Raw genomic sequence first — 17,014 nt, 5'->3', positions numbered from 1 at the left:
ATATTTGGTTCCCACTGGTAACTTTTGCAAAAAAACAACAACAAATGTCTCCAAATTCAGAGGACTTATTGTCCGTGATGAGAGGAATAAACACAGTTAAAGACTTGTTGGTAAATTAACTGGTTGTTGTTGGAAATTTTTTTATCTAAATAACATTCGACCTGAAAAAAACTGAGAAAACTCCCTTAAAAATATTACAACAGTTCACTGCAAACCCACTGTGGCTGGTGGACAAAATTTTTAATTTCCACCCCTGGTACAAAATGATAAAAACTCATTTTTGATGTTTGTGTCCTGGAACCGTCACACACCTCCTGAGATGTCTGAGAGCCCGGCCGCTCCCTGGCATGTTTGTGGATCTGTTGGAGTGATTCCCACGGCTGTTTTTCACTCGTGAATGTTATTTTTCAGGATCTCGAGGGAAGCTTGCTCACAGAGCAGACATCGTCCTCTGCTGAGGACAGCTTTGGTAAGTTGCCTTCTCACTCTCTGAGGCTTTGTAATGTTAGATATGAGTGGAAAAAGAACTTGAATGCTATTCTTTGTTTGAATACTACAAATAACTGTAGTTTTGAACAAATATTGATTAAAAAAGGGGCAGTCTGACACTAAAAAGCTTCATCAAGGTTAAGTAGAAAAAGAAAATCAGGATCCTGATGATTTGTTTTAACTGTTTAATGTTATCGTATTTACTTTAAATGGAACAACCAAAAAAGGGGAAAAAAAAGAACCTTATATGTAGCAAAATTCAGCAACATTACTTACCTGTTTTCTCTAAATGTACTGACAGTGTTACCTTTCTTTGAATTGTGATGGAAAGGTCCATGAAAAGGATGTGACATCAACACTCAGGGAGACGACAACAAGAAACCTGTCGTACTTTTCTAGTCTGTAGTTTGTTCTTTGTTCTTTGATTTAGTTTCACAGTTAAGTTTATTTACAAAACTTTTGTTTCCTGAGTTAGAAGCATTAAAGACCACTTTGATAAGCAGGATTTTACTTATTTTTGACTTTAGTCCTGCCTACATTGTCCATACTTGTTACAAATTAAACAGTTTATGAACTGAAACCCTTCAATAGCCGAGGAATCCTGAGAATCAGAACAAACCAAATAAAGTTTAGGCAATTGGACGATTATATTGGCCAATGGAGTCTATCAGCTGTAGTTTTTAAGGACCATATTTTCTGCTTTATTTGAGCTTGTTTAACTTTCCCTCTCAAGAGGTTTGATCTGTAAATAAACGTACAATTCAGATCAGCGAGCGGTATCGGCGTTTCTATTTGACGCTTACGTTGATGCAGTATTCTCTGATAAGACAGGTGGCAGTATGCTACATAACCAGTGGAAATGAAGTAAAAACTAAAAAGAGGACAAAAGAAAAGAGTTGACGCCACACACCGATTAAGGCTGCGTGCCGTACAGCACATATTCAGGAGGAAGAGCTGCTGTGTTTCTGGCTGTGATACAGAAAGGATGCTTCAACTTAAAGCATTCAGTTTGACTTTCATTGATTTATTTGCATCAAATGAAATGTTGAATATAAGGCATTATAAGGTATTCTTACCATAATAGACCTTAATAAAACCGTAACTGTTTAAAATAACTAAGAAAATGATCCATTGAGGTCTACAGTAGATCATTTTATTAGTTATGATTCGCCCATCATAGGACCAATATTTCTTCCCTCTGTGGTCTGAGCCGTTTGGTTATCTTTGAGATCTCTCACAGAGGGATCATAAAAATGCTGATACAGGCGAACCAGCTCCGCTAGAGCACCTTCGAAATCGCTCACACAGTCCGCACCAAGTAACAAAAATTGGATGTTTAGACCACGCGCTGCAACACCGCAGAGAGCCAGCGTGCAGGGGTGGGCACGGCGTGATTGCGTCACTGTTGGCGCACATATCCTCATGCAATGTTCAACGCGTTGCGTAAAAACCTAGCTTCAGCCTACGGATGGAACACCGCTCAGCAAAATGAATTAGTTTAATATAGCAACAATTTTGGTTATAGTATAATCAAAATGAAAAAAAAACTCCAAATAAACAAAACCAAATTTGTGTTAAAAGAAATAAACAATCACAGGGGTCATAATGGCAACTGTGTAATTAAAGAACTGAACAAAAACAACAAAAAACAAAACAGTCGTCACTCATATAAGGTAGAATGGCTTTAAATTTAAAATATGGACTCAGGTGTCATTTTCAAACCCACCAGGTCATAATAAGACATAAATAATGTGGCTACAATGTCATTTTTCTCATTTATAAGACATTTAACAGACAACAGGCAAATATAAAAACAGATGCAATGAAGTCCCACCACAGGAAGATTGTTTTTTTTTTCACTGATCAGCTGTAAAATATCTCTTTAATTGGCTGAATTATATCCATTTTTGTGTTTGCTAAGGTTGCTTAGCTGTAGCAGCCATCTTAAAAGAGGATGATTCCAGAAATGAGTTAATCAGTTATGGATGTGAATCTAATAATTACATTCTGAAAGTTTCATTAAAATCCAATTAAGTGGTTCATGAGACGACAAACGAACACACACAGACACCACTGCCAGTCAAACATCACTGATTTGCATTCGGCGGCGGAGGACAAACGTCAGTTTGTGGAACTCAAAGCGACCATTATGTCATAGCACAACTCCAGGTAGCAGCGGCCGTGTCCGGTTCTAAAAAATAAACTTCTTTTATTGTCTACTAAACCTTTAGTGGAAACTTAGACAGAATGCAGAGCTGAGAAATGAGAAACTTAACGACTGGTTAAATATAAATTGATAACGTTGAAAGTAATAATAGCTTTCAGCTGTTTGTTCAGGATTTCCATGTTGCTTTCTGTTCCTATTAACTTGTTTATTCCTCTTGTTTCTAGAGGCCCAGCTGTCTAAGATAACCCAGCTCTCCTCCGCCGTCCTGCTCGCTGAGCAGCAGCCGGAGGAGTGACCTCCTCTTTTCTGTTTGTGATGACCTGAAGTTCATCCGCTTTTGTTGTACCTTAAATCAAACCAGCGCAGATCGGTTCGCTTTGTTGTGTTTGTTCTGAGCACTCAGCGCCCGTGTTGATGTGTTTCCATTCACCCGATGTCTGCTTTCATCGTTCATCCAGTTTAATATGCCTCCGCCGAGTTAGTCGTTGTTCAGACTTGTTTGTATTTTTGTTAGTTTCGGATTTCTTTCGGAGCACTGTCGGTAAAGATCAGTTCCAGGAAGCTGCCACACCTTGAAGAATTTGATTTTTGATTTTTTTGTTGTTGTTGTTAAACATTTAAAATATTTATTTCAAGTGAAGTGGTATGCAAGAAAAATAATTTGTATTTGCTTTGAACATGTATTTGCTTTAAAGATATTTTTGTGTTGGTACAATAAAAATTCGAGGTTAGTGTTAAAGTGTTGATGTTTCCGTCGTTCTTTAAAACAGATTATATTTAACCTGCAGTCTCTCCCGTCTCCCAGGTGTCTTGGTCTCTCTCACTGTTCCCCTTCTTCACGGTCACTCAGTTTGTGAGGACATCCTGCTTCTGGTAGATTAACAAGTCTCATATTTCTTCCATTTCTTGACAGTGGATTTAACAGAACTCCTGGGGATGTTTAGGGTCTTAAATCCTTCTGAATCCGTCCTGTAACTTGTACTTCTCAATAATCTTTTCTCTGAGTTGAATTAGGACAGTCACTTATTTTATATCACCTATTTTTATTTAATTCATATTACTCTGGATACATTTGATTTCACTTTGACATTCAAGGTTTTTTTTCCACTCACCGGCCTTTTTATTAGGCACACTAATAATTGATTGGCTGATTAGTTATTTGTGTTAATCACACAGCAGCAACTCACTGCCTTTAGGTATGCAGACGTGACGAAGATGACGAAGTTCAAACTGAGCATCAGAATGGACAAGATTGGCTGCTCTCCTGGGGGGGGTTACACACAACCATCTCTAGGGTTTAAAGAGAGAAACTGACAAAGGAGCTTAGCTTTTTTGTCAGAGGAGAATGGGCAAACAGGTTTGAGATGACAGACGGGCAACAGTAGCTGAAATAACCCACTCGTTACAAACGCAGACATGTTTCCTGTGTAGTGATCTGCAGAATCCAGAAACACAGATGGGCCGCAGCAGCAGACCCCACCGGGTGCAGCTCCTGTCGGCTAAGAACAGGAAACTGAAGCTACAGTTCACATAGACTGGGCAATAAGAGATTGGGGGAAAAAAACATGGCCTGGTGGGATGAGTCTCACATCATGTATACAGCAACTGTGTTTAAAAGTGTGGCTTTAACCGTTAAAATCAACACGGTCTGAAAGCGAAACATCTCAGGAATCACTGGATGTACAAACACAACTCAGCCAGTTCGACAGCTCCGGAGTTAATTTTGGTGTGGTAGTAGCTGAGAGTCATCTTCAACACATTGTTGAGAGCAGCACCACCTACGCTGCAGTCGTGACTCTTCTTCCCTACAAACCAGAACAAATTAGAGACAACCTGAGTCCGATTTATTTGCCGTTTTCTTTTTTAACCTGTAGAGTTTTCACTTGTGCTCTTCAGGTGACCACAAGCATCTGTTGTTCCTTTTAATTTCCATGGAGGTTTTCCAAATATTCTCCATTGCACTTGTTATCCAACTTCTAGATAATTGATCCCAACATTTCTGAGTATGGCTGGAGGGATTCTAAGTACCGCAGCTGGAGAACCATGAGTGCGAGGCAACAAAATACACAATCACAGAGGATACTTCTGCACTGAATGTCTTCATCTCCTGTTTTGTCTCATACACCTTAAAAACTGAAAAGCAGCAACCGAAGAAGGAAGCATTGACAACTTACACCAGATTTATTGTTTGTTTTTTTTATTATTGTGGAAACATGCAGATCTTTTAGATGGTTATAAAAGTTGTACATGGCATTCAGCGAGAATGAACCGTACGCAGTTATGGAACATACAGCAGCTTTATAGTGTTTTATAGGTGCGTGACAGTCATCTGGTAAATCAGAACAGATGCCCTTTAACCATCTTGGCCCGGCTCTTTATTAAAAATGAGTCTAATCTTACCCTTTTGTTGCTCATTGGTTCCATGATTAAAACCGGACGATCACAGCAATCAGGGACTAGCTTGGTTCTGGTGGGAAATCGTCTAAAAAAGTTAAAAGATTTATCTAAAATATTTGTTCGCTTTATATACAAAGGTGAAACCCAATACGAGGATCCTTTAAAACAGATTTTACCAGCAGGGAAAGGAAATGTTCCGCTGCGACATTCAGAGCTTGCGATACAAGCAGAACTACACTTGGTGCTTTAACCTTCCTGCCGATGAGGTAGATGGGCTTTTTCCTCTCCGTTGTTACTCCCGACATGTTACCCCTCAGTACATTTCAAACCAAATGGCTTGGCATCTTTGGACCACTGCGGAGATTCCTGAGTATTTGAGGCACTGTGGCAGCTCACATGGCAGACTGAAGTAAGGGTATGTTAGTCCCTTGGATGAGGTTTTCGTCCTCCCCGTCAATCAGAGGGTACCACTGGTTAAAGTTCTTCTCTAGACCTGCAAAAACCCAAGAGAATCTTTTTTTAAAAAAAAAAGAAAGTTGTGCAGCTTTAACCAGAGGCTGGGACTGACTTGAGTCTGGGTTTTCTTACCAAGGTGGCGTTGCAGGAAGGCTAGGCTCGCTTTGTTGGAGAGGTCTATGGCGAGTTCTGGGTCGATCTCTCCTTTCAGCTTCATCAGCTTCCCGATCCAGTTGCTCGTCATGAAGGTGAAGTCTGGAAAACTCTGGTGGACCGTACCTCTGGAAGAACAAAGACGGAATGAGTCGGAATTGTCGTTTGGCATCACCCGGGACCGCATCGAACGCTCTCCAACGGCCGCCGTCTTCATCGGACCTGATGGTGATCATTTTCCTCTGCACAACTGCTGAGTCCAGCTTCCTCATGCGACTGATGTTCCCCGCCCACTGGAACTTCTCGGAGTTGATGAAGAAAATGGGCTGCTTGACCCGCGGGAAGATTTCGTCATCTAAAGGGAACATCCAGGAGTCGAGAGCTACTCCGCACCTGATCAGAGAACAGAACCTTGCTGAGCGGATAATGCCACACGAAGGTCCGCTCTTCAATGATTCCAGAGCCGACTACCGTCTCAATCTCTAGATTAGAGGTTTCTTAAAAAAAAAAAGGAGCGTACTTGAATTTAACCTCTTTGCAGAGAGCTTCAACAGCCGTCGCTCCACCGAAGGAGTGGCCCATCACTGCCGTTCGACACAGATCCATGGAGTTCTGTCAGCCAGGAAAATGAAAACAATAAAAAGGGATCAGGTTAGCTGTGGATTTCACCACCAGTAAGTACAGAACAGTCTTTTTGTTTTGGTCAACAGATTCCATCTGGAGGCGCCGTCTACACTGAACCACAGCTGGAATGCAGAGGAGCTGGTTCCGTTTGGAAGCTAATGACAAACTGAGTAATTAACTGGTTCTTCAAAAGCTGAAATCGGTGCCGAAAAATGTGCTGTTGGGAGCCACAGAACTTAAAAACCAGTGAGAGAAACACCTCCTCTATCCTGACATGAACCTGTTCTTGGAGGGGAAAAGCTTCCACAGAGGCTATCAGTACGATCTCTTTGGAAACTTCCTTCCAACTTTTCAAATCAGTTCTGTCGCCGTGACGCCAGCTGACGTGCTCCGGCTTGTTTTCTGCTCGACTTGTGAAAAGCCTGACGCCAGAACCTCGCTGGGCTGTGGCTGTTGGCGACTTGCTGGTGGCACAGAATTGAGAGAAAACGCGCTTAGAATCTGAGCTGCCCTGTTCAGACCTGGGACTCTGATATTGATTGTTGATTGTCTTTAATGCTCTCTATATTTTGTGCACAATATATAAATAAACCTGTTTGAGTGATTTCATCTAACAGTGCCTGAACAGTTGCTGCCACAACAAATCACAGTGAACCGAGACGCGCAAACGGTGCGCCACACGTCGCACAAAGTCCCAGAGAAAGTTAGGCGAAAGTTTTATCAGGTGTATGAGTAACTACTCGCAACAACCAATCAGACCCTCTCAGTCCAGCAAGCATCTTACCATCAGACATTAGGCAATAAGGACCTCAGAGAAGAAGCTCAGAAGCTGCTGGATGAGGATCAGCCTAAACTGCTGAAGGCTGTAACAGATCCCTTCGCTGCGGTAAAGAGTGGCCGGATCACACGGTGCCTGTAACATCAGGTTCTTATTACCAGGGCCGGATTTAGGAGGATGGGGGCCCCTGGGCTTGAGTCAACATGGGGGCCCCCTATATATATATATATATATATATATATATATATAGTTTGTTTTGGTTGAGATGATGAGCAGAAAATGACTGAACAGTAGGTTTTCACAACTTACAACTTTAATAATTAACTTAATAACTTTAATAATAATAATTTGAGCCTGTCTTATAATGCAGACATGCAAAAACTGTTTTGTATCTACAATCATTCAAATTATTACTTTAGTTTAGCAGATAAACTTTAAAAAAGACCAATTTTCTTTTCAAATTCTTTCACAGCCCCAAAGTTCTTTCAACATAACAATTTTAGCCATGTCAAAAAGTTTGGACACCACTGCCGTAACCAGTTATACCAAGCCCTTTCAGTAAGGAGTGAAAGGGTTATCAGACTTTTAAGCCTTAGTTTGATATGGACTTTGAAAAGATGCCCACTTTTCTGGATTTTTTTGCTGCAAAGTCCTTGACAAGATCACTGAAGTCCAGCTTTCTCACTAAATCACTCTCAATAGACATGAGAGTCAAATGGTTCAGTCTTTCCTGTCCCATTGTAGATCTGAGTCTATTCTTAACTATTTTAAGCTTGGAGAATGATCGCTCACCACTTGCATTTGTGACAGGAAATGTCAGATAAAGCCTGAATGCAATATCCACATTTGGGAAGATGTCCTGCAGTTTCTTTTCCCTAATGAAACGTAAAAGCAATGGAGCAGATGTGATGCCTTTCTCACGAATAAAATCTTTAAACTGGACAATTTCCTCCACAAAGTCCATCTCCAAGTCAGCTGAATATGTACTTTGGAGATGAGATGCTTTGTTTCTTAGCTCTGGAACAGTAAAACCAGAAAAATTGTTCAGGAAGCCAAAAGTGTTGTTGAGGTTATCATATGCAGCATACCTGCGATCGATTTCAGAAAGCAATCTGTCAACAACCACCAAAAAAACACTGGTGGAGAACTTTTGTTGAGCTGATAACTCAACCTCTGAGGTGGCGCTCTCTCCAAAAAATGTTTTTGGAGTTTTTTGTCTTTGAGCAGTAACTCTGTAAACCTGTGAAACTGTTGGAGACAACTGCTTTGCTTGAGACTCAAACCTTTCAAACTGATCTCTCAGACCTCCAATGTACTCCCGCAAGGATCCCACCAAATCCACAGCTGTACACAAGTCCAGTTCCACAGACTGCAAAGCTGCACTTGCTTTTTCAAAGCGCTGCAAAATGCTATGCCAAAATGTACACATAAAAGCTGTTTCAAGCTTGTCCATTTTTTTTATCAAGTGACCTTGCTTCATTTCTTATTGCTGCATTTTGGTTTGTGTCATTTACAATATTCTTCAATGATTTTTGAATGTTTGCATAGTTAATATGCACTGCATGTGTGGCATCTGCATGTGCAGCCCATCTAGTGTTCGAAAGGGACTTCAATGTTTCAATGCGCTTGTTTGCATTAGGCTGCAGTCCATCTGTCACCACCTTCCACCTTGCTGTTGACTTAGAGCAGAAGTTAAATAAGTTTTGCACAAACTGGAAAAAATCAGCTGTCTCAAAACAGCAGTTAACACTATTAACTCCAACCAAATTCAGAGTATGTGCAGCCCATGGAACCCATTCAACTAGGGGGTTAAGTTCTTTTATGCGTGCTTGTAGTCCTTTATATACTCCTGACATGTTGGCAGCATTATCATAGCATTGTCCCCTGCAGTTCGCAATGTCAATCCCCATCTCTTCCAAAACCTTGAGTACAGACGCACATAAAGCTTCCCCAGTATGACTTTCAATTGGTAGAAACTTCAGAAAGCGTTCCTGAGAGTGTCCTTCAGGTGACACATATCTTAACACAAATGTTAACTGATCAACATGTGCCACATCTGGCGTGGAGTCAACAGAGATTGAGAAGTATTTTGCCATTTTTACTTCACTCACTATTTCTGATAGAACACGATCACCCATCAGCTGAATAAACTCCTCACATGTTTGGGAAGAAAGATATGATGGTGTCCCTGCACCTGCATTTCCATATTTTTCTATGTGAGACTTCAGAAAAGGATCAAACTCGCTGATTAACTCCAGTATTCCCAGATAATTCCCATTATCAGTTCGGCCAAATGTGTCACTGGCTCCTCTAAGAGCCAGTCCTCTCTCTGCTAAAAACTTGACAACAGACACAACTCTTCTCAACACTTCAGTCCAATATGCACACTCAGATTCAAATTGTTTCTGCAGTTCTGTGTCTATCCTCCCGCTGGCTGCTGCAAGTGATACAAATGTCAGCATTGCTTTTCTATGATGTTCGCTGTTTTCGTGCTCTTTCATGCGTTCAGTTGCGTGCTTCCAGTCACTGAAACCAGTTTCAAAGCTTGACTGAGTGTTAGCATTACTGAAAATGCGGCATGCAAAACAAAACGCAGCTCCGGCGGATGGAGAGTAAAGCAGCCACTGTCTTTGGATGTACTCACCATTTGCCATCTTACGTTTAAAGTAAGATTTGGAGAATAGACGCTTTTGATGCTTGTACACCCGTTCCGAGGCTTGAAAGCTAATGTTCATATTTTGACAGCTCCCCGGTCCTCGCTCAGCCCAGTAAGCCCGCACGGACTCGTCAATTTCCCCCCAATGCGCAGGGTCGGTACTGTACGGATCCACAGTCTTCGTTCCATCTGCAGAAGAAGATCCCGCTTCCACCGACTCTGACTCCACAGACGCCAGTCCAGCCACCGATTCAGCCACGGTTAAAGTTTCTGGCGGGATCTTAGTGCCGCCGGTGTTAGCAGAGCCGCCGGTGTTAGCAAAGCTAACGGTTTGAGGAGTGGGGGGTAATGATGGTTCTGCTCCATCTCCGCTAACAGGTTTAAAAAAGCCTGTCAGCTTAGGCATTTTGTGCATTGCCTCTTTGTCGCGATACTCTTTTTCTTTTCTCTTCCTTCTTTTCTACGCTCCACTGTCATATTTTCTGTTGTCCGCCATTGTAAAAAAAACATTCACTATAACGCTCCTCCCCTATGCTAAGATGTGTCAAAAGTGGACCAATAATAAGCAAGCATTCAAGATGGACGTTTCAAAATCATCTTAGTCATTGGTTAAATTCTGACACTATCCATTCACAAAAACAAAACATCCTTGGGGCCCCCCGAAGCACCGGGGCCCCGGGCTGCAGCCCCGGTAAGCCCGTGCTAAAATCCGGCGCAGCTTATTACCACCACCAAGTAAGTTTTTGTTTTCAGTAGTCTTGTCTGACTGTCCGTGCACAACATTACTCAAAAAGTTATGTATGGATTTTCATGAAATTATCAGGAAACTTCAAACATGGCGCATGGAACAAAGGACTTTAGTGCTGATCCGGTCAAACGTTTAGGTCACAGGCGATCCTTTGCTCTAACTCTTCAACAGTGTAATGCAGGAATGTCAAACTGCACAGCTGGACACCTCGTGGGTCAAAGATGATGCCTGTAGATTTCAAGGTTCATAGGGTCAAAGGTCACAGGTGACTCCTTTGTTAAAACCTTCCCTATGCTCCAGCAGGTGAGCCTGTTGTTACCTCTGCCAGGGAGGTTGTTTTCGGTCATGTCTTTCTGTCTGTTTGTTAACCAGGTTCACATAAAAACTAATAATTTGGATGACATTTTCTGGAAATGTTGGGGTTGTTAAAAGAAAAAAAAAAAAAAAATCGATTAAATTTTAATGATACAGCTTATGATTCTGATCGCACTTTTTTTTTTTTTTTACAGACACTGTGGTCTTGGCAGAGGTTTGCACTCTCTGAGTGCTTCTAGTTTTCACAGGTTCCCACCCCTTCACAAACATCTCTCACCTTTCTTGCACTTTCTGACTCATAGAAACTAAATTGAGGCTTCCAGACGCCTGCAATAATTAGCAAAAAAAATAAAAAAAATTCCTGCAACACGAGAGCGACGCCCTTCGAATCACACGGAGAACCCCCACCCGTACAAACTCTCGCTCTAATGCCGTTCCCAGCTGGTCTCAGACGGCCACAGCTCGGTGAGGAACTTGGCCTAAAACCCCAAAGCTGAGAAATCGATCACCTCCAGTGTTGTCCAGTCGAACTGCGTCTGTAAGACATTTTGAACAGCTACGCCCGAGTTGATGTCCGTGAGCCTATCCAGAGCCAGAATGCACTCGTCTGCTCGCTGTTTCACCTGGAGAACGCAAACAGAGACAGAACTTACACAAGCGGAGTGAAGCGAGCAGCGTTTATTGTTGACGGTGAAGTTAACTCCCAGTCTTTGAAACAATAAATTTAAAACATTTATGTTCTTTGGTCAGAAACGACGCCACACTGAATAAAAGAGGATGTGGTTATATAAAGATTAAACCTGAGTGTTAGTGTGTGTAAAGTTCAGATGTTGTGTAATCCTTCTGTAGTGTACTCGGCGCATGACTCAGCAACTTATTTATCTTTCCAATTTAGCAACTCCCTTCACCTGCTGGTTTCTGAGAGGGAATTCGCTCTCGCCATGCCGCAGGGCTCTGTAGTACATCCACTCCTCTGTCAAGCCGTCCTGGGCTGAAGCTGATCTTTCCGATTCGGCCTTCTCACGGAAATAATACGTAGCCGAGGCCGACTGATCTCTAAGGGGAGAGAAGCGAATGTGTTTACAAAAAAAACGAGTGAGAGATAAGAGAAAAAAAAAAATCCAGCACCGTTTGAGTTTCTCTCGACTACTAGAGCTGTCGGAACTTCCTTTCTGCTCTTAAGAAAGCTTTGAGTTTTAGCAGAATCTACTGAAACATCCTGTTTTGTGTGAAAACAAAGAAGCCGGTTATGAGATCAGCGCTTTAGTCACAGACCGGGGAGCGTTCGGTTGTTCAGACTCGTCAAAAAAGGCTGTTTGGAGCCAAAAAAAAACCCCCCAAAACAAAACCTGTTTGCAAGTCTGACACTAACTAATTCAGTCTCTACTGGTGGCTGCAGTAATAGTTTCACTTTAACCTGTGGAACCCACTCCGACATGACTCAGGCCTTCTCTATGGCTGACGCCCTGACACCCAGCCACAGGCGACGTGACCAGCGACAGGCAGCCCGTGGCCTTTCTGTTCATCTCCATACGTTCCCCTTGTCTCTATACTGAAAAGAAATGTGATGAGCTGGTTTGTGCCATTGTCTGCGCAGCCTTTCCACTCCTACTCCGCGGATAAACAGCCTGCCGCTCGCAGAGGAGACGGACCTCCGCTATTGTTGCTGCACCGCCTGGCCAACGCTCCTCGAAACGAGGAGAGTTGGGCGTGAATCAGATTACACGTGGCGGTCGGACTGGTTTAATCCAGGCGCGTGCGCGTCAAAGAGCGTTTTTTTTTTTTTTTTTTTTAATTAAACACACCCTGTCACCAACTCGATAAGCTAAACCTGCTGTGTACAAAAGTAAAAGCTTACCTGTGTTCCACGGACGCCACGATGAAGCCCTGAGAGGCCAGTTCTGCACATATAGCCGAATACAAAGTCCTGTGAAAACACAGTCACAGGAAACAGTTTGTTTTACATTACAGAAACCAATTAAAACGGGATATTTTGGCTACTCTGAAGTGGCGTTCTGTGTAAAAGGCATGAACCACATCCTACCAGCTGTAGACAGCTCTTTGAACGGCCTCGGTTTGGAGAAACACTTTAAATCTGACTGGACCGATGGGCTAATGGCTAGTCTGAACACAATTAAGACCAAAGTGAACCACTGCCATCTTTAAACTACAACTCGAGCTAAAACTCCTCTAATCTCCAAAATTTCTTAAGGGTTCAAACGCTATTTTATAAACTTTTTACACCCACAGACGGTTTCTCGTTCCGTGGAAATCTGTGGGTACAAACAGCAGCAGCAGCTAGCTGTAACGCCTCCTACGCATCATATCTGCAGTGCTAAACTAGGGACAGTTTTTAAAGGTTTATTAAAAGAGTTCAGAGGAACAGCTGGGAGATCTTGGAGACTGGAGCTGGTTTAAGACAAGAGGATGTGCTTTTAAAGAGGGTCCACTTGGACATGCTGTTATTAACTCGTCAATCTGATCCAAACGGGTCCACTTTCAAAATCAAGTTTTGCCGTTTTAAAACAACTCTGATCTCCAAAGATTCATAGCGGTTCATGCCACTGTTTGAACCTTTACAGCATCATTACTTTAGAATTACATGGTTATTCTGACAGAAATATTCAAGTGATGATCATTTTAAGCAAAAACGCTCCTCAAATTTGTCAGTAATTATTTGATTTTTCTATAAAATAACCCCCACGCTCACCCATCCTACCAGCTACTGTTCCAAACATGAGACCCAATCGCAGCAATCCATGCCTCCAACAAACATCAGCACAACTACAAGCTGTTCGAAAGCAGAGAAAGCATCTTAAAGAGCGCTGAGCCCCTTTCGTGTTTTTGCTTAAGAAGGGGCCGTGTCCACAGTGAATTAAAGTTTACTCGCTCCAAGTCCTGCTGCTGAAAAACCCTCTAATATCACAGAGGCTTTGTGCTGCTGCTAATCCTGGATCTTTACTTTCCTTCGTTTTCACTGGTCAGCGTGGAGGGAGACGCGCGTATTCTGAGGGTAAAGCCGAGCCGCGACCATAGCTTCTACTTTATAGTCGTTTCAAAAGAAACCACAATGGCAGACACAGGGATGCTCTGACTTTTTCTTTTCTGTTTTCTTTTTTTTTTGTGTGTCAACAAAAAAAAAAGCACCATTAGGAAACACCTTGGTGTGTCACGACCAAGTGCTGGTGTAAAAACAACAACAAAACTGATCGTGACTGTCGTATTAATTCTTCAAATTCGCCCATTTTAACTAGCATCTGAAACGTCCCGGGCTATGCTGGAAATGCTCCAGCTGGCTGCTGCCGCCACGATTTGCATTTTTGCGAACGACCAGAGAATTCCACATAAATCACCAGGAAAGTGAAAGTGACGGCGGTGTAAAGCGTCTGGACGAGCTACTGGGAAATGTTGGCGCTCGTTAAAACCCCCAAAGCGCCTCCCTTCGGTGTTAGCTGCCGGCTCGTCGGTCCTGTCAGAGTGAAACTCCTCAACCTGAGGTCAGTCAAGTGGCTGTCTGCTGCAGGTAAGATACTAAGTGTTCATAACTTTTATACAGAACCCAACTTCAAAAGTGGCGAAAATTCCTGTAATATGACAACAGAATAAAAACCTGTACTCTGTGTGTGTGTGTGTGTACCTGAAGGCACCGAGACCATGGGAGAAAATAACCACAGGGCACTTTTCACTTGATTTAAACGGAGCGTCCGTGTAGGCTGGGATCTTAAAAGAGCCTGAAACAAACAAACAAACACATCAGCCTTCTGAACAGTCAAACCAGCGTTCCCAACCCATTCTGCTTCCCCTCCACCCGCCATTAAAGATACTTTTCCTACATCATTCCCGCTGAGGGATAATTATCTTACAAAACTGAAACAGACCAAATACTCACTTCTGCTTTACCCCCCCCCCCAATTTCAATGTGGCATTATTGCAGCTGGATGAAGGATCTGAAAGTGCAGCTCTCTGTAACAGACTGTTGGGACTTGCTGCCGAAAAACACCTCAGTTCCAAGTAATCTTTCAACCGCTTCAAGCGACTGATTGGGACACGCGAGGGGAAACTCTGGACCTGCGTCTAACCCACAGGTGTCAAACTCCATTCCTCGGGGACTGCTGTCCTGCATGTTTTAGACGTGTTCTTGCTTTAAAACACCTGCTTTAAATGGATGACTTGTTGCCGTGCTCCTGGAGAACTTGATGATTCGGTGAGGAGGTAATCAAACCATTTGAATCAGGTGTGTTGGAGCAAAAAAACCTAAAACCTCCAGGACAGCGGTCCTCGAGGCCTGGAGATTGACACCCCTGGTCTAACCTGATCCTTCCGACGCCAGCGGATTCTCGCGCTCGTTTCCGTTCAGACGGTACTCACCAAAGAAGTAGCTGAAGAGCTTTTCGCCGAGAGACCTGTTGATTTTCATGAAGTCGGCCAGGCCGTTGAAATACTCCCGGGATGGGACCCAGTCGGGTTTCTCGGCTTTTTCGGTCTTCTGGCAGGGATAATAAAGCCTAAAGAAGCTGCCCTGTGGACGAGAACACAAACAGAAGTTCAACAAACTCTGAGAATCAGCTTGTCAGCTTGTACGTTGTATCGTATTTATGTATTTCTATTCCTAATTTCAATACCGAAGCTGGATTAAAAGCAGATTGGATTTTAGTTCTGGTTTTGCTGTGTGCCAATCCTGATTACACATCCGCACAGAGGACCTGGGGTTCTAATATAGTCTTACCCGGGTGCTGTGGTCCATCATGAAGTCGGTGCAGCCCACGATGTTGGGGCCCTTCGGTGCAGGGATCCCAAGATGGCTACAGGAGCTCCCCATGGCCACAAAGTCTGGTGTGCACCTCCACACCTGTGTCAAAACAAAACACACACAGATGTGAGAAACCCCTCTGTTAGCCTGACTCATGGAGGACACACGTCCATCTGTTACTGCTGCTGCTTTGGAAATGATCAGCACATTATGGGTCAAAGGTCCCACATCTGAATGGTGTCATGATCTTCAGTACTGTGTTAGAGATAAAACGCTTAAAAAAACACTACACAACTTTACTGGACTATAAATAACAACAACAGGGAGACGGCTGTCATAAACATGTTGAATCTCGCACCTGTCTTCGCCCACTCGTAGAGTCTCTTCACGGCTAACTGTACAGCTCCTCCATGAAAAAAAAGAAAAAAAAAACATCCAATTTTCGTCCGTCGTTTCGGAAACCGAGCCAGCAGCCGCGTTAGCTACAAAAACATGCTAACACCGTGGCAACCACGCGATGCCTGCCGGAGAAACAGAAGTACGTCGGACGCTCGTGCTGTTACGTTAACTTTGTGGCATTATTGCTGCGCGACAACCAGACCGTCCCGAGTCTCTCGGAGGGTTTGGACCAGTTCGAGCTGCTGACACAGAGTTGAGTCACTGCTGGTCACGTGACGACGCTCGCTCCCTCCGTGTTGCCAGGTATGCAATCATTTTCGCATTTATACGATAGATTTAAGGTTTTTTATACGATATACGATTAGTAGCTTTTGAAAGGCACAAATGTGCACAGCTGATCCGACCAGCCAGACCGTGTGTTCGCCAGACGCGCAACCCCACCCCAGTTCCATTGCGCGCGTACGCCAAACACAACACGCACACTTATCGAGAGTAAGATATTCGTCATTTCCTATCTGGCAACCCTGCTCCCTCAGCTTTAAAGGGGACCTATTATGCAAAATTCACTGACTATAGGAACTTCACACTGGACTTCAAGCAACGTGGATGAAGTGCCTCTCTTCTTTTCCTCCAGACTCTGGGACCTTGATTTCCAAATGACATGTTAAATTTACTTTCATCTGTAAAGAGGACATTGGACCGGTTGTTTTTTTCCTCAACAGGGAAGATGCTTCTGATGTTGTTTCTGCTTGACTGATGAATGTGACATTTGTAGCCCATGTGTAGGATTCGTCTGTCCATCATGGCTCTTGATGCGCTGACTCCAGCCTCAGTCCACTCCTTGTGAAGCTCCCCCACATCCTTGAATGGATGTGGCAATCCTCTCAAGGCTGGGGCACCTTTTCCTACCACACTTTTTTCTTCCACTTTACTTTCTATGAGCATGCTTGGATACAGCACTCTGTGAACAACCAGCTTCTTCAGCAATGACCTTTTGGTGCTTTCCCTCCTCATGGACGACTGTCTTCTGGACATCTGTACACTCAGCAGTCTTCCCCATGGTTGTTGCCTACTGACCCAGA

General features: G+C 43.2%; 2 protein-coding genes across 3 annotated transcripts in view; one reads left to right on the top strand and one right to left on the bottom strand.

Annotated features, from left to right (window-relative positions):
* tdrd6 (tudor domain containing 6) overlaps positions 1 to 3,395 on the top strand; it is a 29,848-nt gene extending 26,453 nt beyond the window's left edge. For both annotated transcript variants that reach the window (XM_025004421.2, XM_017409046.3), the window contains 2 exons: positions 412 to 469; positions 2,881 to 3,395. In XM_025004421.2, the coding sequence (XP_024860189.1) occupies positions 412 to 469; positions 2,881 to 2,951 (129 nt within the window). In that variant the 3' untranslated portion in view covers positions 2,952 to 3,395. The remainder of the gene's footprint in view (positions 1 to 411; positions 470 to 2,880) is intronic.
* Positions 3,396 to 5,345: 1,950 nt separating this feature from the next.
* Positions 5,346 to 16,177, bottom strand: pla2g7 (phospholipase A2, group VII (platelet-activating factor acetylhydrolase, plasma)). Its single transcript, XM_017409293.3, has 11 exons — positions 15,892 to 16,177; positions 15,510 to 15,632; positions 15,152 to 15,302; positions 14,421 to 14,514; positions 12,642 to 12,710; positions 11,692 to 11,839; positions 11,293 to 11,406; positions 6,183 to 6,274; positions 5,885 to 6,055; positions 5,642 to 5,790; positions 5,346 to 5,546 (listed from the first exon to the last, which is right to left on the bottom strand). The coding sequence occupies exons 2-11, from the start codon at positions 15,600 to 15,602 to the stop codon at positions 5,446 to 5,448; spliced, it is 1,182 nt and encodes a 393-aa protein (XP_017264782.1). The 5' UTR covers positions 15,603 to 15,632; positions 15,892 to 16,177; the 3' UTR covers positions 5,346 to 5,445.
* Positions 16,178 to 17,014: the final 837 nt, after the last annotated feature.

This window comes from Kryptolebias marmoratus, linkage group LG19 (assembly GCF_001649575.2).
Source record: "Kryptolebias marmoratus isolate JLee-2015 linkage group LG19, ASM164957v2, whole genome shotgun sequence".
Classification (NCBI taxonomy): domain Eukaryota; kingdom Metazoa; phylum Chordata; class Actinopteri; order Cyprinodontiformes; family Rivulidae; genus Kryptolebias; species Kryptolebias marmoratus.
The sequence above is the reverse complement of the archived record's forward strand: the minus strand, read 5'-3'. Positions and strand labels throughout refer to the sequence as shown.